Source organism: Mastigoproctus giganteus, chromosome 8 (assembly GCF_048544385.1).
Source record: "Mastigoproctus giganteus isolate SK-2022 chromosome 8, ASM4854438v1, whole genome shotgun sequence".
NCBI lineage: Eukaryota > Metazoa > Arthropoda > Arachnida > Uropygi > Thelyphonidae > Mastigoproctus > Mastigoproctus giganteus.
In genome coordinates this window covers 165,604,020-165,626,004 of record NC_143582.1, presented here as the reverse complement: position 1 = coordinate 165,626,004, position 21,985 = coordinate 165,604,020, and the positions used below count along the sequence as shown (strand labels likewise).

The 21,985-nt window shown below is 36.6% G+C and overlaps 1 protein-coding gene across 1 annotated transcript in view; it reads left to right on the top strand.

Annotated features, from left to right (window-relative positions):
• The window catches only part of mesh (sushi domain containing 2 mesh), a 251,344-nt gene that overhangs the window by 203,325 nt on the left and 26,034 nt on the right, over positions 1–21,985 (top strand). The window contains exon 19 of the mRNA XM_090380389.1: positions 20,298–20,427. Within this exon, the coding sequence (XP_090236515.1) occupies positions 20,298–20,427 (130 nt within the window). The remainder of the gene's footprint in view (positions 1–20,297; positions 20,428–21,985) is intronic.

The following is a 21,985-nucleotide window of genomic DNA, read 5'->3' as shown; positions in this document are numbered from 1 at the left end:
TTCAAACATACTGAATACAGTCCACATTTGTTGTCATGTGACATACATATTAGTACAGTTGACTTTCAAAATAGTGGCACCCCAAATAATGGAACATTCAAGTTAATGGCACATTGAGATCGGATGTTTAGTTCAGTGCAGATGTCTTGCAGTGACGAAAGAAAACGGCAAGTCACGTAATTACTGTATTTGTTTAAGTTCACCATTTTGAAAGTACTGCTATCACAGATTATACCGCCGCTTTACATTTATTTTAAATTAAGGAGCTGTTATTCTGAAAGTGTACTGTATTAGTATTGGCAAATGATGCAAGGAAGTAAGCTTATAAAGCATTGGCCAAAAAAAAAAAAAAGCTCTTCCCACATTACCTATCCATCTCCTCTAATAAATTTTACCTCCTTAAATTTTTCAAACTGCACAACACCACACAGTTGACAAATACTAAGTACTGCCTATGAGTAGAAGTAACCCCAGAAAACATACCAACTGTGTGGTACTACACTTGCGTGGTAGAAAATAAAAAAGACCTGGGGGTAATTGTGCAGTCAGATATGAAGTTTTCTGAGCAATGCAGACAGGCTGCCAGAGCAGGTCATGGGGTATTCTCAATGAAAGACAGGAATCTTGCTAGTAGGGAAAAGGAGGTGATTATCCCTTTGTATAAGGTAATGGTCAGGTAGTGTGTCCAGGTATGCAGATTATCATCTGCATACTTGGACATTAAGCCTGATATACCTTAATCAATATCACTGATAAATATACAAAACAACAGTGGGCCCAACACAAAACACTAGAGGACTCCACTAATAACATTAGTCCATGAAGAGCAGAGATCCATTAATTACCACTCTCTGTCATCTCCCACACCTTTTATCCATTGTAACAACTTGTCCTTAATACCATACTGCTCCAATTTGTACAGTAGTCTTTCATGAGCAACAATATCAAAAGCTTTCCTGAAATCCAAGTATATGATATCAAAATTATTTTTTGCATCCATTCCTTTGTAACCACATCATAGTATCTAATAACATTTGTCAGACAAAACTTTCCCTTAACAAACCCATCCTGACTACTGTCATTAACCACCCTGCCAACCTTCATATCATCTGCAAACACAGACATTAAACCTATTATGCCATCATCAATATCGTTAATAAATATTGAAAACAACAATGGGCCCAGCACTGAACCCTGGCATACTCCAATAATAACATTTAGTCCGAGGAGAGCAATATCAATTGAAAACCACTCTGTCTTCTCCTACTCAAACATATCTTTATCCATAGCAGTAATCTGTCCTAATTCCACAATGCCCCATTTTGTACAGAAGTCTTTCATGTGGAACAATTTCAAAAGCTTTTTCTAAAATCTAAGTATATGATGATATGATGACGGGGGGGGGGGGGGGGGGTTTGCATACAGTTCCTTTGTTACTGTGTCATAATATCCAATCAGATTGGTCAGAAAACATCTCCCCTTAAAAATCGATGGTGAAATTGCTGTAGCATACTCCAGTAATAACATTTAGTCCAAGGAGAGCAATATCAATTGAAAACCACTCTCTGTCTTCTCCTACTCAAACATACCTTTATCTATAGCAGTGATCTGTCCTAATGCCACACTGCCCCATTTTGTACAGAATTCTTTCACGTGGAACAATGTCAAAAGCTTTTCTGAAATCTAAGTATATGGTGACAGGTTTTTTGTTTTTTTCTTGCATGCAGTTCCTTTGTTACTGTGTCATAATATCCAATCAGATTGATCAGAAAACATCTCCCCTAAAAATCGATGGTAAAATTGCTGTATAATAGCATTTTTGTCTGAATAGTTTTGCATTTCTCCTTGTACTAATGACTCCATGGTAAACAATGGAGCCATTGGCTAAAAATGGTCTTATAATTATGGCTAAAGATTTTCTTAACTCTTTTTCTACTTCTTTTTAATATAATTAGATAAATTCCATCAGTCCCAGGTGTCTTATTTCTTTTAGCTTCAACAATTTCTCTTTCACTTTCTTCTCAGTTATCACAAAATCATTTAGTTCCAATTACACTTTAATGTACTTCTAGTATTCCCATCCCTAAAAACTTCTTCACAGGAGAATGTAGATGCAATATATTTATTTAGCTTGTCCAGCAACCCAAACGAGATCATCAATAGTTATTCCATTCTTATACACCGTACCAATTTGTTTCATCCCTTCCTTCTAGCTTAAAAGAAGCAAAGAATTCTTTACTATTTTTTTTTTTGCATTCTTAGCAAAAGACCTCATAATCAGCCCTAGCTTATCTAACTCCCTTAGTAACTTGATTGCAGACTTGTTAGATTTCTGTATACCCTGCTAATTTATAAACATTCAATGCATTTTCTTCTCTGCCACTAATGTCATCAGTTCATCCAACATCAGTGTAGGTCAAAATCTGGAACAGTATCTCTTAGTTGGTATAAAAAGCTTAGTAGTTTCTACAATTGCTTTGCTAATGTTTCCCATTTAGAATTTGCAGTTGGTAACTCATCAGGTGTTTAGAAAGGAATGTAAAAATTAAATTCCACTGAGTTGCAAGGGAATTTAATAAATGTATTTTAATCGATTTAAAAAAGAAAAGAAAAAAATTCAAAGGATATTGTTTCAGTTCAGATGTTGAAGTCAAAATAGCCATTGAAGATGGTTCCATCAACAGCCAAAAGAATTTTTTGAAGAAGAAATGTATAGATTATTGAAGAAATGAAACATGTCTAAATGTGAAAGTAACCATTTTTTTAATTTTTAAACAGTAAAACCTTTTAAAACCTTAATGCATTTTAATTGATCAACTTTTATTAATAATTATTATTGTTTTACATTTATAATCATATATAAATTAAATTAGTAATAGTCATAATCAAATAAGTAAAAATTAAGTTAAGAATAAAATCATATATATATATATATATATATATATATATATAACTTAAGTGAAGAGTCACCATAATGTGAAGACTAGACTATGGTAATCTAGGTCTGTAGTGAATAGTCTCCCACTCATGGTCATTCCACTATTCATATAGTAAGATATTTGTCTATTTGCTGGTATAGTAGTAGTAGTAGTAGTAGTAGTGGCACATGATGCAAGAAAGCAAGTGTAGGAGCTTATGCAGCATCAGCCAAAAAAAAAAAAAAAAAAAAATCACACCATTCCCTCCAAATGCCTGCCCAGTTCCTTCTTATATTTATTCAACCTATCAACTTCCACAACAACAGATAGAAATTTGTTCCAGCAATTAACCACCCGCTGGCTAAAGGCAAATTTCCGCACATCTATTCTACATCTGTCCTTTCTTAATTTGAACTTATGTCCCCGTAGGTTGGTAATCTGAACAAGTGGAAGGATCCCATCAGAATTCAGCGTGCTCAACCCATTCAAGGCCTTATAGACCTCAATCAGATCACCACGCAGGTGCCTAGTCTCCAGCCACTGCAATTTGCAGACCTTAAGCCTCTCTTGGTAAGAGGATCCCTTCATTCCCCTCACCAATCGTGTTGCTCTTCTCTGTACACGCTCAAGCAAATCTACATCCTTCCTAAAATGAGGCCTCCAGACCTGTACGCAGTACTCAAGGCGTGGCCTGACCATTGCCTTATACAGAGAGACAATCACCTCCTTTTCCCTGCTAGCAAAATTCCTATATATCATTGACAAAACCCCATGACCCGCCCTAGCAGCCTGTCTGCACTGCTCAGAAAACTTCATATCTGACTGCACAATTACTCCCAGGTCTTTTTCATTTTCTACCACCTTAAGTGTAGTACCACACAGTTGGTACGTTTCTCTGGGGTTACTTCTACCCATATGCAGTACTTTGCATTTGTCAAGGTTAAACTTCAGTTGCCACTTCTTAGCCCATCTGCCCAAATTATCTAGATCCTGTTGCAGTAGCACACTGCCATTACTGTCATTAACAACCCTGCCAACCTTTGTGTCATCTGCAAACTTCGACATTAAGCCTGATATACCTTCATCAATATCATTGATAAATACACAAAACAACAGTGGACCCAACACCAAACCCTGTTGGACTCCACTAATAACATTAGTCCGCGAAGAGCAGCAACCATTGATTACCACCCTCTGTCTTCTCCCACTTAACCATCCTTTTATCCATTGTAACAACTTACCCTTAATACCATTCTGCTCCAATTTGTACAGTAGTCTTCCATGCGCAACAGTGTCAAAAGCTTTCCTGAAATCCAAGTATATGATATCAAAATTATTTTTTGCATCCAGTTCCTTTGTGACCACATCATAATAACCAATCAAATTTGTCAGACAAGACTTTCCCTTAACAAACCCATGCTGTGTTTGAATTATTGCTGCAGTCTTGTCTAGATGATCCTGCAATGCATCTTTAACCAGCGATCCATTATTTTACCCGGAACAGAAGTTAAACTAACTGGTCTGTAATTACTCATGTCACCCTTCGATCCACCTTTGTGAATTGGGGACACATTTGCACATCTCCAGTCCGTGGGAACCTCCCCTGAGTCCAAGGATGCTCTCATAATTATGGTTAAGGGTTTGCTTAGTTGCTTTGCCGCCTCCTTTAAAATAACTGGATAGATCCCATCCACCCCAGGTGCCTTTCTTATGTTTAACTTCAACAATTTCTCCTCCACTTTGCTCTCAGTTATTACAAAATCATTAAGCACACTGCTACAATTTGATAACCTTCTTCCATTTTCAAATTGTAATAATTCCTCACGTGTGAATGTAGATGCAAAATACTCATTCAGTTTGTTTGCTATCTGAGCAGGATCATCAACAGTCGAACCATCGATGTCAAGTGGACCAATCAGATTCATCCCCTTCCTTTTAGAGTTTATATAAGTAAAGAAATCCTTGCTGTTTTTCTTAGCATCTTTTGCCAAAGATTTCTCGTAATCCGCCTTTGCCTGCCGAACCTCCTTTGTGACCTGATTACAGACTAGCTTATATCTGCCACAGGCTTCTGCGTCACCTGATAATTTATATGCATCCCATGCATTTTTCTTCTCTGTCACGAGTCTCATTAGTTCATTTGATAACCATTTAGGCCTAAACCTTGAACGATATTTCTTAATCGGTATATAAAGTCTAGTCGCTTCCACGATTAATTCTTTGAATGCTTCCCACTTAGAATTTACTGTTTGTAACATCGTCAGTTGATCCCACTGTACAGAATTTAAAAACTGTCTGAGACCACTGTACTCCCCTTTACGGAAGCAAAAACCCTTTCCTTTACCCCTGACGGTAGTTACCTCTTTAAGTAAATCCCACTTCAGCACACTGTGATCACTGCCACCTAGTGGTTCCTTTATCTGCAAATTCTTAATACACGAATGATCACTGCTGATAACCAGATCAAGAGTGTTACTTTCTCTGGTTGCCTCTCGAACATGCTGCTGCAGAAAACAATCATCCAATAACTCCACAAAAGTCTGACTAGTGTGTGAGTGACCAACCCACAAGTTTCAGTCAATATCTGGGAAGTTAAAATCCCCCATTATAAGACATTCTGATTTACTGGCCCACTCTATTTCTCTGTACAATTGTTCATTGTACTCATTCAAGTCATTAGGCCTATAACACACTCCTACTCTTATTTTTCCTTTCGCAGTGCTTATCTCACACCAAACCGACTCAACAGAGCACTGTTCATCTATATTAACTGGGTGCACTTCCTTTGATTTTATGTTTTTCTTAATTAACAGCATAACACCCCCTCCCTTTCTGTCCTGTCTATCCTTTCTGTACACATTGTACTCCCAAATTCCAGTTCTGCATTCCTTATATCTTTGTGACACCACGTCTCTGCTATCCCAACAATATCCGCCTTTGATGTCTTGACCAACACTTCAAATTCATCAAATTTATTTACTATATTTCTAGCATTGGTATACATGCAAGCATACATGCTCCTATGCCTATTCCTTGTTACCCTAACACATCCCATATACCCAACTATTCCATGATGACTGCCATCCGTCCCTGAAACCCCCAACACCCCTCGCTCCAGGTCGCTTCTTATTCTAATAGAAGTTGTGCAAGAATCACCTTCACCTCTGCCTGCGGTTACTGTTAAACTATTAGTCTTTGTATCCCCCCAAACTAGCAGTTTTCCGACCCACCTAACACTGCCTCGATAGCATCAGCAAATATTCTTGCACCCTTTCTATTTAAGTTTATCCCATCCCTGTAGAAGCAATCTCTCCTGTTAACAAGTACAGTCCAGGCTGAAAAAAATTCTGCCCCTTGAGCCTTGCACAATCTTTCCAGGGCCGAATTGATCGACAAGGCTCTCATCATATACTCCCTCCTATCGTGTCTGGGCAGAATTGCAGACACTTTCAAATTCAACCCTATTTCACGGCTTTTTTTCAACAGTGTCCTGTACTTGTTGAGTAATTCCGCCGGTCTCCTACTCTTAATATCATTAGTGCCAACGTGTACAACTATATCACCTTTTGTGCCCTTGAAAGATGATATCCGCTCTACAACGTCATCAACCTTTGCCCCTGGCAGACATACCCTGGTCCTGTATAATGGGCTGCCATGTGCAAAACTATTTACCTAATGAAAAAACACTAAATCCTTATAGGCTGGTCCTTCTATTCAGGTCCTTGTAACAAGTTGCTCAATACAAATAAATGGCATCTCACTTCAAATAAACAGCACCATAAAAGTAATAAAGATGATCTTTATTGTGGAAATTATAGGTGTACAGCTTACAGTTCTGACTTCCCAGTAGAACTACTAGGGGGTCTGACAATATTTACAATTTTGTTTCTAGGAAGAACAGTGAGGGAAATTCTCCAAAAACTGCAGGGAGAGTAGAAACTAGTCCAGTGAGAGATAACGACAACTACATGGTAGTAATAGACACACAATGGTCACTTGTCAGTTAGCAGTAATAACTAATAGTAATATTTACTGTTAAGAACAGTAATAGAATAAAAGATCAGATAAAAGATTAATTATATTTACAGTGACAAAAGAGGTTTTATATTGTTGAAAATAACAGATTAAGGTATTCAGACTTTTTATAATTGTATTTAATAAATTGCTAGAAGCAAAGACGAAAAAGGACGACAAGTAAGCACAAGTAAGGCCGGATTTGAGATGTTGGTGCCCTTGGACGCCAAAATAAGTGTGTCAACCATTTCTCTATAAAACTGTATAATAAACTAGATTTTTTTTCTGTGTATATATGTATACATATGTATAATTTGTCACTAGGTAATAGATTAATTTGCAGAATCATAGGATGACTAAATTTATGAGGTGCACTTTCTTACCTCAATGTGCTGCTTTACTGCTACTCTTGGCTTGTCTAGGCAAGCTCATGGATAGTGTAGAACATATTTCATACTTTCAAGCTGCAAGGGAATATCCATTGAAGAAGTAAGTGTGTTTCCATCCCAGTGTATTAATATATTTTTCCCTTAAAATAAAGATATTACTAACACATATGTACCTCAAAAGTGCAAGTGTGTTAGTAATTTTGTACATAGCAAAGCAAAATAGCAAATTACATGTGTTACAAATACAAATGAATTAAATGAATTTCATGAAGAAAATCACCACAAGGTCCTCTTTTTAGACTACAAATAAACAGCTGCTGCTTAAGGAGAAGTAGATTGCTATTTATATGTAATGTGCCACTACTTTACAGCAATTTCTAAGGTTCCTTCCCCAGAAATTGAGCTATCAGTGGATACCTAGGCACCCATCATTGTAGGAATTTGACACCTCATGAATGCTATACTCCTTCAATATGAGAGATGCCAAAAGTATGGATTTATCATTGTTGAATTATTTAGAGCTTCAGCTGTAGGCTGTGAGATTATATAACACTACTTTGTATATGATGCAAAAGCATCATCTTTGTTACATTTTTTTTTTGTAGCAAACTTAGTTTGCTCTTTGCTATGTACAAAATTATGCTTTTGCACTACATGTACATTTGTGTTATATAATGCTTGTAGTTTGAAACTTACTAGCTCGTAATTATTCAAAGGAGAATAAAGACAAACTCCTGCTTGTTCAAGTGGCAGATAAAACACTGTTTGGAGGAGCATTTAGTAATCATGTAATAGCTTATTAATTTGATTAATATATTATATTGTTTTTCACAAAAAGGGCATAAGGAATTAATAAACAAGAAAGAGTGAAATTAATTTAATTTAATGATTAAACGGTAGCTGGATGCTCACACAGCTTGATCCTTGAAAGACATAAGAAGTGTGCCAATAAAGTTCCTGGACTGGTGCAGTAAAAAGACACAAAGTGAAGGAGCTCAAAAACAGTTTTTATTTATATTCAAAGTAATCACCATCTGATTAAATGCACTTATTATACCATTCTAAATGTTTCTGAAAAGAGTCAGCAAAGATGCCCAAAGATATGACGTTCAGTTTGGCAGTTACATTTTCTCTTATGTTCTTAGCATCCTGAAATCTCTTTCCTTTGGGAGCAGTTTTCACCTTGGGAAAGAAGACATTTTCTGGTGCTAGATCATGATAGTAGGGTGGATGGTTGATCTGTACAATGCCATGTTTCATCAGAAATGTCTCTTCACAACAATGTGAAATGGGCAGGGCTGTTGTCGTTAACAATAACCAGCTGCCTTTCCCTTGAAATTGCTACCTCACCCAGAAATTATGCTTCAATATTCTTTGAGGCACCTGTACATAGGACACAGAATTGATTATCTCCTCTTCAGTACAAATTCCAGATGAATTACACTCTATTTGTCAAAAAACACGATCAATATTGTTTTGATCCTGGACTTCTAAGATGAAATATTTTGGGCCTTGATGTTGATTTTGAAGTCCACTGTATGCTCTTACTGCTTCATCTCTGGATTGTACTGAAACACCCAACACTCATCTCCAGTGACAATACAGTCAAGGAAATTAGGATTGTCTTTGATGACACACTTCATTGCTTCTGCTCATCTGAAGGCTATGCAGCATAAATTTTGCAGAGATCTTCCTTTTCATCATACAGAATTTGATGAATCATCTCCTTATTCATATCCAACTCATCAGCTATCATTCTGAGGGTCAAACAATGATTTCTTTCTTGGCTCAGTTACCCAAACATTTGTTCACTGCGAACTTCCTCATGTCTGTCTTTGAACCACCTATACCATTCATATTAGCATTAGCAAAGGCACATGATGCAAGAAAGCAAGCTTATATGGCATCAGCCAAAAAAAAAAAAAAAAAAAACACCCTTATTTCACCCATCCACTCGCTTCAAATGTTTGTCAAGTTCTGCCTTCAATCTATTTAAGTATCAGCTTCTACAAGGACAGATGGAAGTTTGTTCCAGCAATCAACCACCCGCTGGCTAAAGGCAAACTTCCGCACATCTATCCTACAACTGTCTTTCCTCAACTTGAATTTATGCCCTCTTAGGCGATTACTCTGAGCAAGAGGAAGAATCCCATCAGCATTAGCATTAGTAGAGGCATTTGATGCAAGAAAGCAAGCTTATGCAGCATCAGCCAAAAAAAAAAAAAAAAACCCACTTCCACTTCCCCCCTCTGTTCGTTCAAAATACCTGTCCAGCTGAGCCTTAAACTTATTTAGGCTATCAACTTCCACGACAAGGGATGGAAGTCTGTTCCACCAACCAACCAACCACCTGCTGGCTAAAGGCAAATTTCCACACGTCTATCCTACATCTGTCTTTCCTCAATTTGAATTTATGCCCTCTTAGGCGATTATTCTGAGCAAGAGGAAGAATCCCATCAGCATTAGCATTAGTAGAGGCATTTGATGCAAGAAAGCAAGCTTATGCAGCATCAGCCAAAAAAAAAAAAAAAAAAACCCACTTCCACTTCACCCCTCTGTTCATTCAAAATACCTGTCCAGCTGAGCCTTAAACTTACTTAAGCTATCAACTTCCACGACAAGCGATGGAAGTCTGTTCCACCAACCAACCACCCGCTGGCTAAAGGCAAATTTCCACACGTCTATCCTACATCTGTCTTTCCTCAATTTGAATTTATGCCCTCTCAGGTGATTATTCTGAGAGCATTGAGCATGCTCAAACCATTCAAGGCTTTATACACCTCAATCAGATCACCTCGCAGGTGCCTAGTCTCCAGACACTGTAATTTGCAAAACTTAAGCCTTTCTTCATAAGAGCAACCCTTTGTTCCATTCACTGATCTTGTTGCCCTTCTCTGTACTCGTTCCACCAGCTCTACATCCTTCTTAAAATGAGGCCTCCAGACCTGTATACAGTACTTGAGGTGTGGCCTGACCCTTGCTTTATACAAGGGGATAATCACCTCCTTATCCCTGCTAGAAATATTCCTGTATATCATTGACAAGACACCATGAGCTACTCTTGCAGACCATTTGCACTGCTCAGAAAACTTCATATCTGCCTGCACAATTACCCCCAGGTCCTTTTCATTCTCTACCACTGTCAGTGTAGTACCACAGAGTTGATATGTTACTCTGAGGTGACTGCTTCCCATATATAATACTTTACATTTGTCAATGTTAAACTTCATTTGCCACCTCTCAGCCCATCTGCTCAACATTTCTAGATCCTGTTGCAGCAGCGTACTGTCATTAGTGTCATTAACAACCCTGCCAACCTTCGTATCGTCTGAAAACGTGGTCATTAAGTCTACTATACCATTATTAATATCATTTATAAATACAGAAAACAACAATGGGCCCAACACTGAACCCTGAGGGACTCCGCTAATAACATTAGTCCACGAAAAGCAGAGTCCATTGATTACCACTCTGTCTTCTCCCACTCAACCATCCCTTTATCCATAGCAGCAATTTGCCTCCAATACCACACTGCTCCAATTTGTGCAACAGTATTAAAGGCCTTTCTAAGATCCAAATATATGATATCAAAGTTATTCTTTGCATCCAGTTCCTTTGCGACTACATCATAGTATCCAATCAAATTGGTCAGACAAAATGTCCCCTTAATAAACCCATTCTGTGTCCGAGCTATAACTGAACTCTTGTCTATATGATCCTGCAGTGTTTTGTTAACCAGTGCCTCCATTAATTTCCCTGGAACAGAAGTTAAACTAACAGGTCTGTAATTACCTGTGTCTTCCTTTGATCCTCCTTTGTGGATTGGGGTCACATCTACATATCTCCAGTCCATGGGTACCTCCTCTGAGTCCAGGGAAGCTCTCATAATTATGGCCAAATTGCCACCTCCTTTAATATAACTGAATAGATTCCATCCACCCCAGGTGTCTTTCTTATGTTTATCTTCAACAATTTCTCCTCCACTTTACTCTCAGTTATTACAAGATATCTAGCTTACTGCCAGAGTTTAATACACTTCTGGCATTCCCCTCCCTGAAATATATGCTGATATGACTTAGTGTTTCTTCACCATAAACAGTTTTTAACATTTCATATGTTTCTGTTGTTGATTTTCTCAATTTAAAGCAAAATTTGATATTTGTTTCTTGCTCCATTGCAATATCATGACATGGAACTTTAACACTACTAATGAAACTGGTTGTTACTTGCGTTCCTGTCAGCCTACTGGACAATTTCTGTACTACAATCTGTTGGAGGAAGTTTTAACTAAAGCATACCTCTTCCATTTATTTTCAAACTCAATGAACACAACCGCAGTAGTACCAGTCCTGAACTTTGTTGCCAAACCTTGTAATTCATGATGGATACAACTAAGAAAAATAAACACACAAACAGAGTGAAGATAAATAATTGGACTTAGTTTTGAGATATGAAAACACTGCAATGTACTCTAGATTACTGAATTTACTGGCACAGAATAGCAGCAGTAAGAGGAGCCCAGAAAGGACTCCGCCTTGGGGAACACCTGCACTGACTTTACCAGTGAAGGATTTTTTATTCGCAATCAGGTGAAGAACCCTGGTCGTAACAAACAACTTTAAGAATTCAAGGATATTGCCTTTGATCTGACATCCCTCCTCGCATAGCTGAAGGAGAGGCCAGACATCAATGCAATTGAAGGCAGACTGGATATCTGGTTAATCACCAAGGTTACTAAAATTTTCTGAAAATGTGCTGTATTATGAAATAAAAATCATTAAATATCTGTATAACTGAATTAAATAACTGTATTTTACTGCACTTACTCTGTGAAGAAGATCTTGAAATTTTGCAACCATGTACAGTTGCAGTGAAAACTCAGACTACTGCTTATTCTGAGTCTGAAGAGCTCTTGTGTACCATTGCTTGGAGATTCATTTGACTTCTTGCTGACATCTGACAAACCAAGCATGTAGATGGAAAGTGATGGTGAGGAAAATCCTGGTTCTTTGGCACGTTATTGTGAAAATATTTTATCTGATGGCAAATACCATCAGACAGAAGCAGTTATGTAAATGGTTCCTTACAAATAAAAAATTGAGTGGATTAAGTGTCCATTAAATAGAGATCTGTTAAAGTGAAGGTTAGTATTTGTATTAGTAGTAGCATATGATGCAAGGGGAAGCAAGCTTATACAGCATTAGCCAAAAAAATTTAAAAAAAACTACCCACGTCATTTGTCATCCTCTAAAATAATTTGTCTAAACCTTCCTTAAATTTATTCAAACTACCCACTTCCTCAACCCAACACCAGATGGAAGTTTGTCCCAACAATCAGTTACTGACTGAAAACAACTTTTTGCACATCTATCCTGCAACTATGGCCATATTTGCCGATGCACCTAATAAATCCCTAAGCCAACAACAACAAATCCTGCAACATCCTTTTTCAGTTTAAATTTGCTATGGCATGGTCTGAGAAAGAGTAAGCCTACTATCAGCATTTGGTTTACTCAGTCCATTTAAAATCTTAAACAGTTCATTCAGGGCTCCTTGCAGGTGCCTAGTTTATAGCACTGTAATTTCACAACTGAAGTCTTTTTTGTTAAGTGTACCCTTATGTGCCATGATTACTCTTCTTTGCACCCATTCAAACAGATCTTCCTAAAATCAGGTCTACAGATGTGTATACTTGTATACCAAGATGTGACCCTAGCTGTTGCTGTTCCTGCTGGCAAAATTCTTGTATATTATTGACAGAATCCCATGAGCTGGCCTCTCAGCCTGTCTGCACCACTCAGGGAACTTCAGTTTGGACTGCACAGTTCCCCTTATGTGTTTTTCATTGTCTACTACCTTGAGTGTGGTAGCACTGAATTATTCTGCACTGGTATATTATTCTGGGGTTCATCTTCACCAGTTCTCTGCCAAGAGCAGCTCCCGGCACACACACAGTAACATCTCCATATCTCCTTATCCTCAGCCTTCCTCTTTATCTGTGCTTATCTGCCTTCCCCCTCTTGATTACACTAGCCACACGATTTTTGCCTCCAAGAACTTAAATGCTGTTTTTAACCAATTTTTATGCATAGATTTTGAAAATCACCATGATAGTTTCACTTCATGTCACAGTTATTAAATATAAAGGGAGTTACATTTTACAAAAATATGCCAATGTCGCATAATCTGGCCAGTAACCTATGACATACTGATTTATTTTAACAGATATAAGCTAATTTTCTTAATTTTAGCAATCGATTCTGGCCTCGGTTTTCTTGTGATAAACATAATCAGAACCAATGGTTCTTAGGTTCAAATTCCAATGCAGCAATTTACAATTTGAAGAGAGCACACTTAGCATTTTTGGTGAGGAGTTTTCCAAGTGTTAACTGATCGCAACATGTTCTCAGGGTTGTAAATCTATCCTCCAACCATATAATAGAATGTATAATATTTTTTTACACTTGTATTACAAACTTGAATTATACGTATATATCCCTTTATTTTGACATTACACATTGGTACATCTTTTGATGTAGGCGTGATAGACTTTTTATGTTGATTTTTGGAATCACACATTTATTTCCTCCAGAATTATATATTTTAATTGCAGAGGTATGACAAAAAATATTTTTTGTTGGCTAGTGTTATCAACCCTTCACCTCACAACACATATCCAGTCCAGTTTTTCTTCCACTTTCTGATTATTTCGGTCAGACATCTCTTTTCATTCACCCTTCTCCATATCCACATCTCAGAACTTTCCCATCTTTAACATCTTCCATTCTCAGTGTCCATGTCTGCTTTCCATAAAGTACCACACTCCATACCAGACATCTTACCAACTCTGCAGGCGAAGGCAGATTACGAGAAATCTTTGGCAAAGGATGCTAAGAAAAACAGCAAGGATTTCTTCACTTATATAAACTCTAAAAGGAAGGGGATGAATCTGATTGGTCCACTTGATATCGATGGATCGTCTGTTGATGATCCTGCCCAGATAGCAAACAAACTGAATGAGTATTTGCATCTACATTCACACATGAGGAGTTATTAAGGTTTGGAAATGGCAGAAGGTTATCAAATTGTAGCAGGATACTTAATGATTTTGTAATAACTGAGAGCAAAGTGGAGGAGAAATTTTTGAAGTTAAACATAAGAAAAGCACCTGGGGTGGATGGGATCTATCCAGTTATATTAAAGGAGGCGGCAAAGCAACTAAGCAAACCCTTGGCCATAATTATAAGAGCATCCTTGGACTCAGGGGAGGTTCCCACGGACTGGAGATGTGCAAATGTATCCCCAATTCACAAAGGGGGATCGAAGGGTGACACGAGTAATTACAGACCAGTTAGTTTAACTTCTGTTCCGGGTAAAATAATGGAGTCACTGGTTAAAGATGCATTGCAGGATCATCTAGACAAGACTGCTGCAATAATTCAGACACAGCATGGGTTTGTTAAGGGAAAGTCTTGTCTGACAAATTTGATAGGATATTATGATGTGGTTACAAAGGAACTGGATGCAAAAAATAATTTTGATATCATCTATTTGGATTTCAGGTAAGCTTTTGACACTGTTGCGCATGAAAGACTATTGTACAAATTGGAGTAGAATGGTATTAAGGGTAAGTTGCTACAATGGATAAAAGAATGGTTAAGTGGGAGAAGACAGAGGGTGGTAATCAATGGGTACTGCTCTTTGTGGACTAATGTTATTAGTGGAGTCCCACAGGTTTCGGTGTTGGGTCCACTGTTGTTTTGTATATTTATCAATGACATTGATGAAGGTATATCAGGCTTAATGTCGAAGTTTGCATTAACAACCCTGCCAACAAAGGTTGGCAGGGTTGTTAATGACAGTAATGGCAGTGTGCTACTGCAACAGGATCTAGATAATTTGGGCAGATGGGCTAAGAAGTGGCAACTGAAGTTTAACCTTGACAAATGCAAAGTACTGCATATGGGTAGAAGTCACCCCAGAGAAATGTACCAACTGTCTGGTACTACACTTAAGGTGGTAGAAAATGAAAAAGACCTGGGAGTAATTGTGCAGGCAGATATGAAGTTTTCTGAGCAATGCAGACAGGCTGCCAGGACAGGTCATGGGGTTTTGTCAATGATATATAGGAAGTTTGCTAGCAGGGAAAAGGTGATTATCCTTCTGTATAAGGCAATGGTCAGGCCACGCCTTGAGTACTGCGTACAGGTCTGCAGGCCTCATTTTAGGAAGGATGTAGATTTACTTGAGTGTGTACAGAGAAGGGCAACAAGATTGGTGAGGGGAATGAAGGGATCCTCTTACCAAGAGAGGCTTAAGTTCTGCAAATTGCAGTGGCTGGAGACTAGGCACCTGCGCGGTGATCTGATTGAGGTATATAAGGCTTTGAATGGGTTGAGCACGCTGAATTCTGATGGGATCCTTCCACTTGTTCAGATTATGAACCTAAGGGGGCATAAATTTAAATTAAGAAAAGACAGATGTAGAATAGATGTGCGGAAATTTGCCTTTAGCCAGCGGGTGGTTAATTGCTGGAACAAATTTCTATCTGTTGTTGTGGAAGTTGATAGGTTGAATAAATATAAGAAGGAACTGGGCAGGCATTTGGAGGGAATGTTGTGATATTTTTTTTTTTTTTTGTCTGATGCTGCATAAGCTCATACACTTGCTTTCTTGCATCACATCCCACTACTACTACTACTACCACCAAAATGCAATACTTTTTGTTGAATAATGCACCTTATATCACTAGGATTTTGTTTATATATTATATCACTAGTTTTAAACAAATCATTATATTTATAAGAAATGAAGTGAATAAAACAAGTTGGTAATAAATCAAAAAAATATTGCCTGCAACTCAAATTTCCAGAAATAAAAAGTTTATTGTAATGTGTAATCTGGAGAATTAAAATGAATTCAAAATATAAAAATAGACTCAAATGCGATTTATATAGTTAAAATAATAAAACTGTGCTGAGTGGGCTAGCCAGGTAGGTAAAGTGCCTGCATGACAACCCAAAGGTCACGTGTTCGAATCCCACCTCGGGCTTGGATCAGAGTACAATGCAAAAACTTTGGGAAGTGCATTATGTCCACAGAAGCCGATGTGCCAACAACTAACAAAAAAAAAAATAATAATAATAAAACTGTCAATTATAAAACCTAGATAAAATAAATATGGGAAGTTTCTGTCTGTAAATGAGATTTATAAACACTTACCACTTAAGTGGTTATAAATAATGGGTTAAAATTTAGTTTAAATAAAATTAAATGTCAGCCATTTATGAATGTTGATTACAGGTAAGTATTTATTTTATATATGAAAATCCAAAAATAAAATTCAAGCTAGAAATAAATTCAGAATATTATAGACATGGGAACATAAACTTCTCTTTTTAGATATACAGTATCTTAGCAAATAAAATGAGAACTCAGTTTCCTGTAATCAAGATTGCAAATAGTGGTATCGCTATAACATTTAGCTTTATCATAACAAAATTTTAGTCAGTTATCACTCTTGACTGTTTTTTAATTTGCAAATAGCAAAATTACAGTTGGTCACTCTATACACATACCTCATAATATTCTCAGAATAATTTAACCTAATTAAATTTAGTTTTAATTCATCAAATAATTAAAATTAGATGATGAACAGACAAAACTTCAGGTGTTTATTTTATTCTGATAGGGCATGGCAGATAAATTCCCAAACTATTTAGGGGAATGTGACCTTCTCTTTTCACCTCCTTTCCCCCACATTAAAATAAAGACGAAAAGGTGGGAAGGGATCACATTCCCCTGAAGACCTTGAGATTTTTATATGTAGTTTATATTTTATAATTTGGTTTTATTATTTTTCCTGTATACATTATATGTATACATTTTTAATATTTTTATGCCCTATAATATTATAATAAATTTGCTATATTTTGAAATTTGAGTTGTAGGTAATATTTTGCTGACCTACAATCAAGTATTTTTTACTCAGAATATGTGTAGATCCCAAGAACATTGCAGATTTCTCATATTAGAAACTCTTCCTGTGTTTCAGTAAGAGGTGAAAACAGCATTTCTAAAGTTTTATGATATATAAAGTAAATGATGATGCTGCAATAATTAAAGACCAACACCAGCCAGGAATTAATTTTACTATAAAAATAAAATATACATAATATAATGAAATACTGTGATACACTATCAGAAGACTAAAATATTATAATAAAATAAACTACGATAAAACGTTAAAAATGTAGTTAGCAATAAAATTATCTAAAATAAACTGGATTAAAAGTGATAAAACCTGAATCTTTCGGAGACTGCTGTATCCTTCTTCAACAGTGTGCTATTAGTGCAATGACACATCCTTAAGTAGCAGGCCCATGGCACTCATGCACGTGGTCCATCAGACACATGGTCGGCATTCCCCACGCGTGCATCAGAAACGGAAGTGGCTCGGGAGCGTGTCAAACAGAACCAGTAATCCCGTCTGAGGACAACCGCCTCCAACAGGGAATGTAAACGCATCTATAAAGGGGAAGGAAGATGAGGTGCTCAATTTACTTGACAGCTTCTCCCCATTTATACAATTCACCTCGGAGGTGGAAAAAGCTGGGTCCCTCCCGTGTCTGGATGTCCTGGTTAGCAGAGATGGGTCTAGAATAAAGACAACGATTTATAGAAAGCCTATGTGCCATGGCCAGTGTTCATTACAGCTTGGCACAGGCTTATCATCATAAGAATAGTGTAGCCAGGGTGTTGTTGAATAGGGTGGGGACCCACTGTAGTATCCCCTTATACCTTATGTAGTATCCCCAAGGATAAGAAAATGGAAATTTGCAGAGTCACAGCAGACCTCAGGAAGTGTGGGTACCCCCAGAGGGTCTTGGACAAATATATTTATAGGTTAGAGTCCAATCGTAGGGAGTCGCCTGCCCCTGTGGCTACTGCATACATTCCTTACTATCCGGGCCTTTCAGAAAGCATTGTACGGGCAGTACGGGAGTGTGACCCGCTGTGTGCAACTTCCAGGACGGAGATTGCACGCAGTGGTGTCTCAAGTTAGATCCCGTAGCCCAAGACTATACTAGTAGTGTGGTCTATGAGATTAAGTGCCCGGATTGTGAGAAGTGTTATGTGGAGGAGATGGGGCGATGTTTAAAAGACTGTCTGGGGGAGCACATGACTGCTATTAAGACTGCTAATTATGCGAGGTCTGCTGTGGCAGAGCATTTCTGGGAGAAGCAACATCGGATCTCCCCTGAAGATGCGGTCATTACGGACCGTGCCCATGGATTTTGGGAACGCAAGTGGCTCGAGAGCTTGCGAATCGGTTCATCCAGTCGTAATACTATTAACAGGGACAGGGGGATACATTTACACTCCCTGTTTGAGGTGGTTGTCCTCAGACGGGATGACCGGTTCTTTTTTGACACGCTCCCGAGCCACTTTCGTTTCTGAATGTCGACCACGTGTCTGATGGACCACGTGCATGAGTGCCATGGGCCTGCTACTTAAGGATGTGTCATTGCACTAATAGTACACTGTTGAAGAAGGATACAGCAGTCTCCAAAAGCTTCAGGTTTTATCGCTTTTAATCCAGTTTATTTTAGATAATTTTATTGCTAACTACATTTTTAACGTTTTATCGTAGTTTATTTTATTGTAATATTTTAGTCTTCCGATAATGTATCACAGTATTTCATTATATTCTGTATATTTTATTTTTATAGTAAAATTTTTAATTCCTGGCTGGTGTTGGTCTTTAATTATTGCAGCAGCATGGAATTTCCCAGCCCCATAGGCCTGTTTGAAGATAAATGATGATGATAGGATGATTGTTATCCTATCAAGCAGTGGTTCTTACATATTTTTACTGATGGAACCACTTTCTCTTTTAAATAAAATTTCTTGGAACATTAGCAATTAAGTTAATTAACTGAGGTCTACCTCGTAATAATTAATAATAATCTGCTGCAATAATCATAATTATTATCATTAGTATTATCTCATAAGCCACTTACACAATTAAAATTTAAATTCCTTGTAAAACATAATTAACCCATTTAACAGTTATTCCTTAATCTAGTTATGCTGGATGTAAAATTAAAATTGTCAAGTGTAATTTTATGTAAAAATTAACAATGATTTACGTTTCATTAATTTTAAAGCTCATATAAATTACTTACTGGCAGGTCAATAAGGAAAAGAAATAACATGATAGGCAATGCCTTCATTGTTCACTAGAACCAGATATAGCTAAGTTTATAGGAATATCATTACAACACATTTTAATCATTTCAAAATCTTAATAAAAAATTATATTCTTTATGAACATGCTATATGCTTCTAAAGACTGGTTTCCACTGTAGTGACCTGAAATCACTGATGATCTGAAATCAATGAGTTTATCTTTAAAGAGAATAAAAAATTGTATCATAAAGCTTATTCACAGAAATAAAATGAGTTTTAAAAAAAGCACATTTTATTGTGAATGCAATATTCTTTTTTTAACCCTTCAGCAGGTCACTGCTCTAGCTTAGAATTTTAGCCAGCTTCCAAAAAAAAAAAAAAAAAATATGCTAAGAATAAATGATAAATTATTAACTTATAATAGAAAGTCTTGATTGACTTATTTCAATTTGTGACATGCTATATAATCAGTTCAAAGTCATTCATATCAGTAGTTATATGTGGTCTCATTTAATAGAAAGTAATGAAAGGTTTGAATAAGCTAGTTATGTGATTTTATATCTCATACATTAACAGTATCTGGTTACATGAATAATCAGGAGTGTACTAAATAAACTTGAATAACATTAAATATGACTGTATTTTGTTCAAAATTTCAAGTGTAGCAATATTATGATCAGATATCTGTTATTTAGCTTTAAAACTATATTGATATAATCAATTGTAATAATTGACAGTTTTTTAAGTTGCCAGAGTTTTTGCTAATCTCTTATATCACCTCTAGGTAACAAAAGTTATGCAGGAAAAATAATAGGGATAACCTTAGGCCTCGTTCTTCCTATCCTAATTATCATCATCTGTGTTTGCTGCTGTTTAATCATTCGTCGGCATAAACAGAAAGGAAGCACTTTGGAGTAAGTACTTCACTGAAAACATTATTAGTAGCTAGTCGTTATCATTCTTTTAGTTAAATTTTTCCTTTTTTTTAGTTATTTTTCTTAATCATTTGGCTTCTATCTGGTTTTAAGCTGTATATGTGACATTCTTGATTTTTCTTCAATGAATAAATGGCTATATACAATTAATTCAACCATGCATATTATTTTAATCCCTTTAAATAGAATCAGAATTACTCTATCTCAAGAAATATATTACAAAACAGATACAGAACTGTTTGAAGACTGGTTTTGTTATAGAGCCACTCAGAGACCAGAGGAATTTACAGCTTCAATAACTGCTTTTGACAGCTGACAAGGCAGCATCACAGTTACACTTGTAATTTTTCATGGTTATCATGGTCTATAACATACTCCTACAATAACTTTCCAGAAGGCCATTGCCATAATAAATTTAAAACAAAAAAAAAAAACAATCTCAAATAAGGATGGGAACTAAGTTTGTTATAACCAGTAACCTGGTCAACTTTAATTACTTTAAAAATACATTTGCATACAACGGTTGAGAAACACTGGATTAAAACTTTGCACAAGGTGAATTCAGTTATACATGGTACCCTATGCATAAGCCTAATGTTTGATGAACTTTGAACAAGGCAAACTGAATCACTTGTTTTTTATTCAACAGTCATCCAGTAGATCCAGAAATGTTTTGCTATTGTGTGTGTGACCAACCCACAAATTAATATTAATATCTGGAAAGTTAAAATCCCCCATTATAAGACATACTGGTTCACTCTATTTTTCTGTATAGCTGTTCGTTATACTCCTTACAGCAGTTTATAATGGTTATCGCAGTCTATAACATACTCCTACTCACATTTTTGTTTTTCCAGTGCTTATTATTATTATTATTATTGTTATTATTAATGGCCATATGGTACAAGGAAGCCTGAGGCTTATGCTGCACCAGCCAAAAAAAAAAAAAAAAAAAAAAAATTCCCAAGTTACAAAATTATTATTGTCACAAAGATGGACAATATTACACTGGCAACCCGTAGTAATTGGGTGTTCTTCTTTACTAAGAGTACAACCCTTCTCTTTCCCTTCTATCCTGTCTGCACACCTTGTATTCCCCATATTTAAATTTTGCATCCCCTTTATCTGAATTGATCATGTTTCTGATGTTCATAATGTCTGCATATGATGAATGCAAATGGTCTGTGGTACTAGATTCCATGACTTAAAGAAGATATAATACAGTATATATTCAGTAATTAGAATTTTAATGACAAAGAATGAAGCTTTCAGGGTAAATGGGCCTCTTCCTCAGCAAATGTATACAGATTATAACAGATGGACATTATAGATAAAATTTTTTCAATAGATATAAGAGCTCTTATATCTATTGAAAAAAATTTATCTATAACATCCATATTCTGTTATAATCTGTATACATTTGCTGAGGAAGGGGCCCATTTGCCCTGAAAGCTTCATTCTTTGTCATTAAAATTCTAATTACTGGATATATACTGTATTATGTCTTCTTTAATGCCTATGATGACTTAACCAATGC